The sequence below is a fragment of the Pseudophryne corroboree genome, chromosome 1 (assembly GCF_028390025.1).
Source record: "Pseudophryne corroboree isolate aPseCor3 chromosome 1, aPseCor3.hap2, whole genome shotgun sequence".
NCBI classification, from domain to species: Eukaryota; Metazoa; Chordata; class Amphibia; order Anura; family Myobatrachidae; genus Pseudophryne; species Pseudophryne corroboree.
Window position 1 is genome coordinate 1,100,236,421 of NC_086444.1, and position 12,183 is coordinate 1,100,248,603.

The 12,183-nt window shown below is 46.7% G+C and overlaps 1 protein-coding gene across 2 annotated transcripts in view; it reads right to left on the reverse strand.

Moving 5' to 3' along the window:
• Nucleotides 1-12,183, reverse strand: part of SEL1L3 (SEL1L family member 3) — a 169,572-nt gene that overhangs the window by 107,924 nt on the left and 49,465 nt on the right. For both annotated transcript variants that reach the window (XM_063922085.1, XM_063922077.1), the window contains exon 10: nucleotides 10,116-10,315. In XM_063922085.1, coding sequence (XP_063778155.1) covers nucleotides 10,116-10,315 — 200 coding nt within the window. The remainder of the gene's footprint in view (nucleotides 1-10,115; nucleotides 10,316-12,183) is intronic.

The window sequence follows — 12,183 nt, forward strand, 5'->3', positions numbered from 1 at the left end:
CTTAAGGGCGTCCTATAGCAAAGTCCATTAACTCCATGCATAGTGCAAACCAGACCAATTACACTTTGCATGCTTGGTGAGCTAATACAAATTGATGGCAGTAACTTGGATCTGCTATTAGTGCCGGCAACTGTGGACCTCTGAACAACTGCAGGAGGAGGAAGCCAAGCAGGGCCACAGTTTTACGTTTCTGCGCGGTCTATCTACTCATTTGGATTTGTATCAGATAATGCTTGCAGCTTGCATTGCAGTTTCTAGTGCTAATAAGTTTTCCGGTAAATGCTGTGCTAACTATACAGACAGTCTTTGTTACATATTCCATTACGAAATAGCTACAGTGGAAAGCCTCTGGCCCTTCATCAATTAATGCACAATACTATTTGCCTTAATTACTTTTAATGCAAGGAGGAAATGACATGACCCTTGTTTATTTATTGTACTTGGTCCCTCCACAAACCCTTATTGCCAGCTGCTGGCAGTGTAGGAGCTGGTGCAGAGGGGGTTAACAGGCCCCTCGCAACTATGATGTCAGTAAACCAGGGGAATACAGTGGGCGCTAGGACCTAGTAGTCGAAAGACCACAGCCAGGCAGAGTGCAAAGCCTAGGACGAGATTGATTGGCTGCTGCTGGGCCGTGGTGTGTGGTGGAGAAGGAGCGCTGTTGATGCGGACGGGTCCGGAGGTGCGTCGTGAGGCTAGGGAGCCGTTTTGAATGAGGACAGAACCGGAGTGGCAGCAGGGGAACCTAAGCAGAGGCGGACCAGTACAGTACCTCAGACACTTCAAGCAGCCAGTTTGCAAAAGCTCACAACCGCTGCTGTTAATTTCAGTACCAACCCACCTGTACCCATAAATGGCAGCAAAGAGACAGACAGTTTCAGTCAGATATAGTTGACCAGCCTTCTTACCAGAGACTGTTCCTGACAGACTAGTACTGTTCCTCAGTACTAGTCTGTCAGCCAGCCCCGAAGAAGGCAGGATGTAAATAGTCTCTGATACTGAGGGTCAGGCATCATTATTGATTAATTGAAAGCCTAGCTTACAGGGAGCCTTATTGTTATCTACTGTCACACAAGTTCAGAAACTACAGAACTGAGGTGACTATTGCCTCTCACTGTTAGGGATTGAATGGCATATTCCCCTTACTGCTTAACTGTGTTCACTTACTTGCATGATTCTTCAGGGGCTGAACTGTAACGATTATCCTGCATTGTTCCTAACCTGACTCCACCTGTCTGCTAATCTACCAAGTAACTGAGTTGAATTGTTCTCTGTCATTCGCTTGTATCTACCACCCGTCCTGCTTGCATCACTGTCGAGAAACTGCACTGTCTAACTGCATGTTTGCTACTTGTCATCACGGAACTGCATTAAATGCTGTCACATACTGCCATCAGCTAGCTTGTATCCGATTCCTCCCCAAGGGGTTACATATTATAGTGCTCTTGTTTCTAAACAAAGCCCGCTCCATCTGTTTATAAAACGGTACTACAGTCTGCCCCTAAAGGACATAGGGGGATATTATCACAAACCTTTTAATAATAAAACTAAACAGAGACTGCCCCCTGGTGGACATTTAAGGTGACTACATAGGAATAATTCTCTAGTTGTGAACTGCATACTGTTATATTGTGGCCACTTTACTTGAAGTGTGTTCTTTATTCTTCCACATTACTCTGTTACAAACTGGTGATTATAATTTTATGACTGTCATTTATTGTGAATTGTATTTGCTGTTGAACCATTAATCCTACTTACCTCGAGAATCTTAACAATGTTGAATTTACAACAGTGAACATGTTTTTACCATAATAAATAAATATCACCGTCAAAATGTGTGATTTTTGGGGTTTTCTTGGGGTTCTCTGTCCTTCTGCCTAGGGTTCATTGGTGAGGTCTGGAAGAGGCTGACAACAATGTTGCCGTGGTAACAGGTAGGACCACCAACATCTGCCCCTTCACATCCATCTACTTACCTTGTTATTACATGTGCAGTGGGTTGGGTACAGGATCCCGACAGTGAGGATGCCAGTAGTCCGAATCCCAACACTTTTTAGTAAGTATACTAACCCTAACCCTTCTCCTAACCTTCCCTACTCGCAGCCTAACCGTAACCCTCCCCTCCCGCAGCCTAACCTTTACCTTCTCCCTAACCCTCCCCTCCTGCAGCCTAATTCTAACCCTCCCCTCCCACAGCCTAACCCTTACCTTCTCCCTAACCCTCCCCTCCCGCATCCTAACCCTTACCTTCTCCCTAAACCCTCCCCTCCCGCAGCCTAACCCTTACTTTCTCCCTAACCCTCCCCTCCCGCAGCCTAATTCAAACCCTCCCCTCCCGCAGCCTAACCTTCCCCCTAGTACCTACATCTAACTTAACTTCCCCATACCCACCCGCCCCCTCCACGCCTGCAGCCTAGCCCTAACCCTCCCTGGCATACTTATTTTCGGAATGCGGACTGATGGGATTCTGAGAGGTGTTGGGATTCCGGCGCCAGTACAACTGCTGGCATCCAAACTGTGGGGAAGCCAACTACATCCCTATATAGCATTTAACATTCGCTCTGATAATAGGCAGAAGTTGCTATAACATCTGCGCTTGCCACAGGGATTATTCCCACTCTATGGGTGTTGTGGACACCCACTATTGGGAATAGTCCCTGTTGTTTGGCATGCTGACCGAAGGGATTGTGAGGGGGCGGGATGTAGGTGCCGGTATTGTGGGCGGCGGTCTCCTGACCACCGCTCACATAACTACATCCCGATACAATTATGTACACTGATGATTAGCACACTGAAGGAAAAGACAGAAGCCGTTTCCAACATAAAAAGTCATCATTGACGACGTGAGTGACAACTGCTTGTAACAAAAGTGTGTAACATACAAACAAGGTGGTGTTTAAAAGGTTCCTAAAGTGGGTTTTGCAAAAAATAAAAAGCTTTGTGGCAGAAAACAACATTTGAATTAAGCATTTTGTTTCCTTTGACACAAAATTAATTTGCAAATAATATTAAATTGATTAACACTTAAATTCTATGACCTTTTATAACAGCCTTTTATAATAGTGTTAATGAGGTACAACAGGGATTTATGAATGCAGTAAAGTGGATTAACCACAAAAGCTTCTTCAAAGCTGTCCTATAAGAAGCTCTCATTCATCTAATTGTAATCACCAACGAACATCAGGGATGATAACATTTTAATAAATCATTTAAAATTAGTTATTATTTGGCTTAAATGGCTAATAGATAACAGATGGGCTCTAGCAGAAAGAAAATCCTTTGTACCAAATAATAAATCAAAAATAATTTCCCAGTGAAATAATCTGTACAACTGTGTTTACTTGCAAGTGTCTGGATATAAATTATAGGTTTAGTCTTCCTATAATGCTAAGTAAAGAAACCTGAAATAACACTAATGACAATGAAAGTTTAATTGCCATTAAGACAATTCCTGCATTTGTGTGGTATTAGGAAGATTTGAGAATGGCTAATTATAAAAAAATAAAGCTATGGAAAAATAAGAATTTACTTACCGATAATTCTATTTCTCGGAGTCCGTAGTGGATGCTGGGGTTCCTGAAAGGACCATGGGGAATAGCGGCTCCGCAGGAGCCAGGGCACAAAAAGTAAAGCTTTAGGATCAGGTGGTGTGCACTGGCTCCTCCCCCCATGACCCTCCTCCAAGCCTCAGTTAGGTACTGTGCCCGGACGAGCGTACACAATAAGGAAGGATTTATGAATCCCGGGTAAGACTCATACCAGCCACACCAATCACACTGTACAACCTGTGATCTGAACCCAGTTAACAGTATGATAACAGCGGAGCCTCTGAAAAGATGGCTCACAACAATAATAACCCGATTTTTGTAACTATGTACAAGTAATGCAGATAATCCGCACTTGGGATGGGCGCCCAGCATCCACTACGGACTCCGAGAAATAGAATTATCGGTAAGTAAATTCTTATTTTCTCTATCGTCCTAGTGGATGCTGGGGTTCCTGAAAGGACCATGGGGATTATACCAAAGCTCCCAAACGGGCGGGAGAGTGCGGATGACTCTGCAGCACCGAATGAGAGAACTCCAGGTCCTCCTTAGCCAGGGTATCAAATTTGTAGGATTTTACAAACGTGTTTGCCCCTGACTAAATAGCCGCTCGGCAAAGTTGTAAAGCCGAGACCCCTCGGGCAGCCGCCCAAGATGAGCCCACCTTCCTTGTGGAATGGGCATTTACATATTTTGGCTGTGGCAGGCCTGCCACAGAATGTGCAAGCTGAATTGTATTACACATCCAACTAGCAAAAGTCTGCTTAAAAGCAAGAGCACCCAGTTTGTTGGGTGCATACAGGATAACAGCAAGTCAGTTTTCCTGACTCCAGCCGTCCTGGAACCTATATTTTCAGGGCCCTGACCACATCTAGCAACTTGGAGTCCTCCAAGTCCCTAGTAGGCGCAAGACACTACAATAAGCTGGTTCAGGTGAAACACTGACACCACCTTAGGGAGAGAACTGGGGACGAGTCCGCAGCTCTGCCCTGTCCGAATGGACAAACAGATATGGGCTTTTTTGAGAAAAAAAACACCAATTTGACACTCGCCTGGTCCAGGCCAGGTCCAAGAGCATGTTCACTTTTCATGTGAGATGCTTCAAATCCACAGATTTGACTGGTTTTAAACCAATGTGTTTTGAGGAATCCCAGAACTACGTTGAGATCCCACAGTGCCACTGGAGGCACAAAAGGGGGTTGTATATGCAATACTCCCTTGACAAACTTCTGGACTTCAGGAACTGAAGCCAATTCTTTCTGGAAGAAAAATCGACAGGGCCGAAATTTGAACCTTAATGGACCCCAATTTGAGGCCCATAGACACTCCTGTTTGCAAGAAATGCAGGAATCGACCGAGTTGAAATTTCTTCGTGGGGCCTTCCTGGCCTCACACCACGCAACATATTTTCGCCACATGTGGTGATAATGTTGTGCGGTCACCTCCTTTCTGGCTTTGACCAGGGTAGGAATGACCTCTTCCTGAATGCCTTTTCCCTTAGGATCCGGCGTTCCACCGCCATGTCGTCAAACGCAGCTGCGGTAAGTCTCGGAACAGACATGGTACTTGCTGAAACAAGTCCCTTCTTAGCGGCAGAGGCCATAAGTCCTCTGTGAGCATCTCTTGAAGTTCCGGGTACCAAGTCCTTCTTGGCCAATCCGGAGCCATGAGTATAGTTCTTACTCCTCTACGTCTTATAATTCTCAGTACCTTAGGTATGAAAAGCAGAGGATGGAACACATACACCGACTGGTACACCCACGGTGTTACCAGAACGTCCACAGCTATTGCCTGAGGGTCTCTTAACCTGGCGCAATACCTGTCCCGTTTTTTGTTCAGACGGGACGCCATCATGTCCACCTTTGGTAATTCCCAACGGTTTACAATTATGTGGAAAACTTCCCCATGAAGTTCCCACTCTGCCGGGTGGAGGTCGTGCCTACTGAGAAAGTCTGCTTCCCAGTTTCCATTCCCGGAATGAAACACTGCTGACAGTGCTATCACATGATTTTCCGCCCAGCGAAAAGTCCTTGCAGTTTTTGCCACTGCCCTCCTGCTTCTTGTGCCGCCCTGTCTATTTACGTGGGCGACTGCCGTGATGTTTTATCCCACTGGATCAATACCGGCTGACCTTGAAGCAGAGGTCTTGCTAAGCTTAGAGCATTATAAATTTACCCTTAGCTATATTTATGTGGAGAAAAATCTCCAGACTTGATCACACTCCCTGGAAATTTTTTCCTTGTGTGACTGCTCCCCAGCCTCTCGGGCTGGCCTCCGTGGTCACCAACATCCAAAATTGAATGCCGAATCTGCGGCCCTCTAGAAGATGAGCACTCTGTAACCACCACAGGAGAGACACCCTTGTCCTTGGATATAGGGTTATCCGCTGATGCATCTGAAGATGCGATCCGGACCATTTGTCCAGCAGATCCCACTGAAAAGTTCTTGCATGAAATCTGCCGACTGGAATTGCTTCGAAGGAAGTCACCATTTTTTTTACCATGGCCCTTGTGCAATGATGCACTGATTTTAGGAGGTTCCTGACTAGCTCGGATAACTCCCTGGCTTTCTCTTCCGGGAGAAACACCTTTTTCTGGACTGTGTCCAGAATCATCCCTAAGCACAGGAGACTTGTTGTCGGGATCAGCTGCGATTTTGGAATATTTAGAATCCACCCCTGCTGTTGTAACAGTATCCGAGATAGTGCTACTCCGACCTCCAACTGTTCCCTGGACTTTGCCCTTATCAGGAGATCGTCCAAGTAAGGGATAATTAAGACGCCTTTTCTTCGAAGAAGAACCATCATTTCGGCCATTACCTTGGTAAAGACCCGGGGTGCCGTAGACAATCCAAACGGCAGCGTCTGAAACTGATAGTGACAGTTCTGTACCACGAACCTGAGGTACCCTTAGTGATAAGGGCAAATTTGGGACATGGAGGTAAGCATCCCTGATGTCTCGGGACACCAGATAGTCCCCTTCTTCCCGGTTCGTTATCACTGCTCTGAGTGACTCCATCTTGATTTGAACCTTTGTAAGTATTCAAATTTTTTTAGATTTAGAATAGGTCTCACCTAGCCTTCTGGCTTCAGTACCACAATATAGTGTGGAATAATACCCCTTTTCTTGTTGTAGGAGGGGTAATTTAATTATCACCTGCTGGGAATACAGCTCGTGAATTTTTTCCCATACTGCCTCCTTGTCGGAGGGAGACCTTGGTAAAGCAGACTTCAGGAGCCTGCGCAGGGGAAACGTCTCGACATTCCAAACTGTACCCCTGGGATACTACTTGTAGGATCCAGGGGTCCTGTACGGTCTCAGCGTCATGCTGAGAGCTTGTCAGAAGCGGTGGAACGCTTCTGTTCCTGGGAATGGGCTGCCTGCTGCAGTCTTCTTCCCTTTCCTCTATCCCTGGGCAGATATGACTCTTATAGGGACGAAAGGACTGAAGCTGAAAAGACGGTGTCTTTTTCTGCAGAGATGTGACTTAGGGTAAAAACGGTGGATTTTCCAGCAGTTGCCGTGGCCACCAGGTCCGATGGACCGACCCCAAATAACTCCTCTTCCTTTATACGGCAATACACCTTTGTGCCGTTTGGAATCTGCATCACCTGACCACTGTCGTGTCCATAAACATCTTCTGGCAGATATGGACATCGCACTTATTTTTGATGCCAGAGTGCAAATATCCCTCTGTGCATCTCGCATATATAGAAATACATCCTTTAAATGCTCTATAGTCAATAAAATACTGTCCCTGTCAAGGGTATCAATATTTTTAGTCAGGGAATCCGACCAAGCCACCCCAGCTCTGCACATCCAGGCTGAGGCGATCGCTGGTCGCAGTATAACACCAGTATGTGTGTATATACTTTTTATGATATTTTTCCAGCCTCCTGTCAGCTGGTTCCTTGAGGACGGCCCTATCTATAGACGGTACCGCCACTTGTTCTGATAAGCGTGTGAGCGCCTTATCCACCCTAAGGGGTGTTTCCCAACGCGCCCTAACTTCTGGCGGGAAAGGGTATACCGCCCATATTTTCTATCGGGGGGAACCCACGCATCATCACACACTTCATTTAATTTATCTGATTCAGGAAAAACTACGGTAGTTTTTTCACATCCCACATAATACCCTCTTTTGTGGTACTTGTAGTATCAGAAATATGTAACACCTCCTTCATTGCCCTTAACGTGTGGCCCTAATAAGGAATACGTTTGTTTATTCACCGTCGACACTGGATTCAGTGTCCCTGTCTGTGTCTGTGTCGACCGACTAAAGTAAACGGGCGTTTTAAAACCCCTGACGGTGTTTTTGAGACGTCTGGACCGGTACTAATTGTTTGTCGGCCGTCTCATGTCGTCAACCGACCTTGGCGCGTGTTGACATTATCACGTAATTCCCTAAATAAGCCATCCATTCCGGTGTCGACTCCCTAGAGAGTGACATCACCATTACAGGCAATTGCTCCGCCTCCTCACCAACATCGTCCTCATACATGTCGACACACACGTACCGACACACAGCACACACACAGGGAATGCTCGGATAGAGGACAGGACCTACTAGCCCTTTGGAGAGACAGAGGGAGAGTTTGCCAGCACACACCAAAAACGCTATAATTATATAGGGACAACCTTATATAAGTGTTTTCCCTTATAGCATCTTTTTTATATATTTCTAACGCCAAATTAGTGCCCCCCCTCTCTGTTTTAACCCTGTTTCTGTAGTGCAGTGCAGGGGAGAGCCTGGGAGCCTTCCCTCCAGCCTTTCTGTGAGGGAAAATGGCGCTGTGTGCTGAGGAGATAGGCCCCGCCCCTTTTTCGGCGGCCTCGTCTCCCGCTCTTAACGGATTCTGGCAGGGGTTAAATATCTCCATATAGCCCCCGGAGGCTATATGTGAGGTATTTTTAGCCAAAAAAGGTTTTCATTTGCCTCCCAGGGCGCCCCCCTCCCAGCGCCCTGCACCCTCAGTGACTGCCGTGTGAAGTGTGCTGAGAGGAAAATGGCGCACAGCTGCAGTGCTGTGCGCTACCTTAAGAAGACTGAGGAGTCTTCTGCCGCCGATTCTGGACCTCTTCTCGTTTCAGCATCTGCAAGGGGGCCGGCGGCGAGGCTCCGGTGACCATCCAGGCTGTACCTGTGATCGTCCCTCTGGAGCTAATGTCCAGTAGCCAAGAAGCCAATCCATCCTGCACGCAGGTGAGTTCACTTCTTCTCCCCTAAGTCCCTCGTTGCAGTGATCCTGTTGCCAGCAGGACTCACTGTAAAATAAAAAACCTAAGCTAAACTTTTCTAAGCAGCTCTTTAGGAGAGCCACCTAGATTGCACCCTTCTCGGCCGGGCACAAAAATCTAACTGAGGCTTGGAGGAGGGTCATAGGGGGAGGAGCCAGTGCACACCACCTGATCCTAAAGCTTTACTTTTTGTGCCCTGTCTCCTGCGGAGCCGCTATTCCCCATGGTCCTTTCAGGAACCCCAGCATCCACTAGGACGATAGAGAAATATCAATATATACTGCATATATACAGATGTCCCCTCAGCTGCGCCAAATAGCCCCCCTCAGTGCGCCAGGTCCTGGGTGACTCAGCTGCGACAAGCGTCTATCTCGCTGTTAGTTTCAAAAACAAACAAAACATGTGGGGGAAAATGTAATAGGGTGTGAGAATCAGAAAGTGAGGGATTTTGTGAGGTTTTTTTTTAAAGTGGCAATTATTTACATGGCAAAATCAACCTGGTTTTGCCATGTACAGATGTAGCCCACGCACATCTAGCGTGGCTACATCACAGGCGTGCATTCTTGCCGGATCATCTAGCTGCGCCGAGGCAGCGTACGGAGACACTCTCTTTCATGAAAATGGGGAACGTGCGCATCATAGACACTCCTGCACCCAGGATCGTCTCATCACGCCGGGGCGCAGATGAGCGTGGCTACATCTGTAAATGATTGCCACTTTAAAAAAGCCGGAGAACTCTCACAAAATCTCTCACTTCCTGATACTCACACCCTATTACACCCCCCCCCCCCCCCATCACCCCCTATATACAAAACTACTTTTCTAGGTTACACTGATGAATTACGATGTGCGACATTTGTACACCTATGTGCAACTGTGGGTCGGATGTAATGCCGCTGGAGTTCTGCGGCTGTGTGGGATGCCAGACGAACTCGACATTATTTTAAAGGGGGCAATCACTTACAAGGCATGTTTTTGCCTTTAAGTGATTGCCCCATTAAAAAAACGTCCGTGCGGCATTACATCCTGCCCTCAGTCTGAATCTGTGTAAAAAAGCTCTGATGTTTTTTCTTACACCAAGTTCCGTTGTGCTTCATCCGCAACTTGCTACCTGTACGGTTAATGTGTCAGCCTAGTGTCTCAAGTGCACTGTGAATGGTGTTTCACTGCGTCATTGATGCGTATAGGAAGCAAAATGTACATAGAAGTATGGTACGCTACTCCTCACGGGGTGTCTTATTCGCACCAGACAGCTCTCACCATATGGCGTACAGACACTAGGTGTATGAGATCACATCTGTACCCACACAAGTTTTCCATGGATGGTACCAACCTGAGCTGGATCAGTAGGCACACCTAGACCAATCTCATACATAATGGCAAGCATGTACGATGCTTTATGGTACCCACTGCAGCTGGCATCCAGCAGGGTGGGAACAACAGCACTGAGGTGATGAAAACTGGAAGATAAATTCTTCATTGCAACTTCAAATATATTTTTACCAAACTGAACAACTGGATCATTTGCAAAGTCTAAAAAAATAAAAATAAATATTAGTAGAATGGTGCAGAACATCATGTAAAAAACCTCAGCACCACTGATCTGATTACATATTAAATAATAGTAAAAAAAGCTGACATGGTAACTGGTAACTAATGATCTTTATCATTCTACCAGGAAACTGATAATATTCATTAAATAAGCCGACTGGGGTCACAGCAGATTTCACATCAGATATGGGACAGATTACTTGGTATTTCCTAACATCAAAGTTCTCATTACAATTTTCATGACATTGATAAGTTAATTAAGCAACTAAATGTAGTTCATCAAGCCAAACATGGCTGATCTCATCACTGTGTCCCATGCCCAATGTCAAGAGCTGTTTCCAAAATTAGGATTTGTTTCTAATTTGGTCACACATTAAGGTCTAAAGGGCTACACACCAGCAGAGGACTATACAGCAGCTGACAGAATGCCACACCAGCTATAGGGCCTAATTCAGACCTGATCGTAGCCCTGCAGAATTGAGCAGGGCTACGATCGGACACACCGACATGTGGGGGGACGCCCAGCACAGGGCTAGCCCGCCCCGCATGTCAGGCCCGACCCCCTTCACCCCCCTGCAGAAGTACAAAAGCATCGCAGAGCGGCAATGCTTTTGTACTTCAGGAATATCTCCCGGCCAGCGCAGCTCCTGCGTGCTGGCCGGGAGCTACTCATCACTGCCCTGGTCGGAGCGGCTGCGTGTGACGTCACGCAACCGCTGTGGCCCACCCCCGCCACGCCTGCGTTGGCCGGACCGCGCCCACAAAACAACGGCCAAGCGCCGTCGTGCTCGCACCCTACCGCCCAGCGACCGCCTCTGCCTGTCAATCAGGCAGAGGCAATCGCTAGGCTATGACAGCAGTCAGCTGTCAGCGATGTGCCAGCGCACTGCAGCGCATTTCAGACCTGATTGCTGATGTGTGAAAATGCACAGCAGCAATCGGGTCTGAATGAGCCCCATAATCAGCAGCATATGGAAACAGTGTCCAATGCAGATCATCAACTTCTGCAGTTGTCCGTGCAGAGCAATGTGCTACTGTCAGCTGTAACAAGGAAATGCAGAGGATTCTGTCATACAAGGAATTGAGGTTGCTGCATCAAGCAGTGAAAAGAGTGGAGAATTGCCTACAGTAACCACTCAGCAATCAATTTATAGAATGTACTTGATAAATGCTACCTCAAAGCTGATTGGTTGCTATCACCGGTCCACTTCTCCGAGCTTTTCACTACTTTATACAACAACCCCTAAACGTTGAATAATAACCTGCACTCAGAGCCGGCCCTAACCAATATGATGCCCTAGGCAAGATTTTGGCTGGTGCCCCCTAGCACCACCGCTGGTTCCGCCTCGGACCTTGCACTTCTTTCCCAGCACCATCACCCCTCATCCATAGCAGTCCTTATTTTGGTACTCCTACCCCCTATATTTTAAATAAGAACAGTGGCACATTCGGCACACAGCCCAGAATGGGGCATGTTCTTGCTGGGAAGGGGCATGGCCACACAATGGTACCCCCAATTCAAATTGCGCCACAGTAGTGCCCCTTATTCACATTACATCACACTGAATTGCTCCTTATTCACATTACACCACACCCTATTGCTCTTTATTCACATTAGACGAAACAGTAGTGCCCTTGACATACGCAACGCCACATAGTAGAGCACCTTAAACACATAATGCCACACAGTAATGCCCCTAACACTTATGAGACACATTATTAATGTCCTTATTAATGTCCTTATAAACATAATGTGCCTTAAACATTATGCCAACATTTATTAATGCCCTTTTACACGTAATGTCCCTTACACATATGCCGCACATTATTAATGTCCTTATAAACATAAT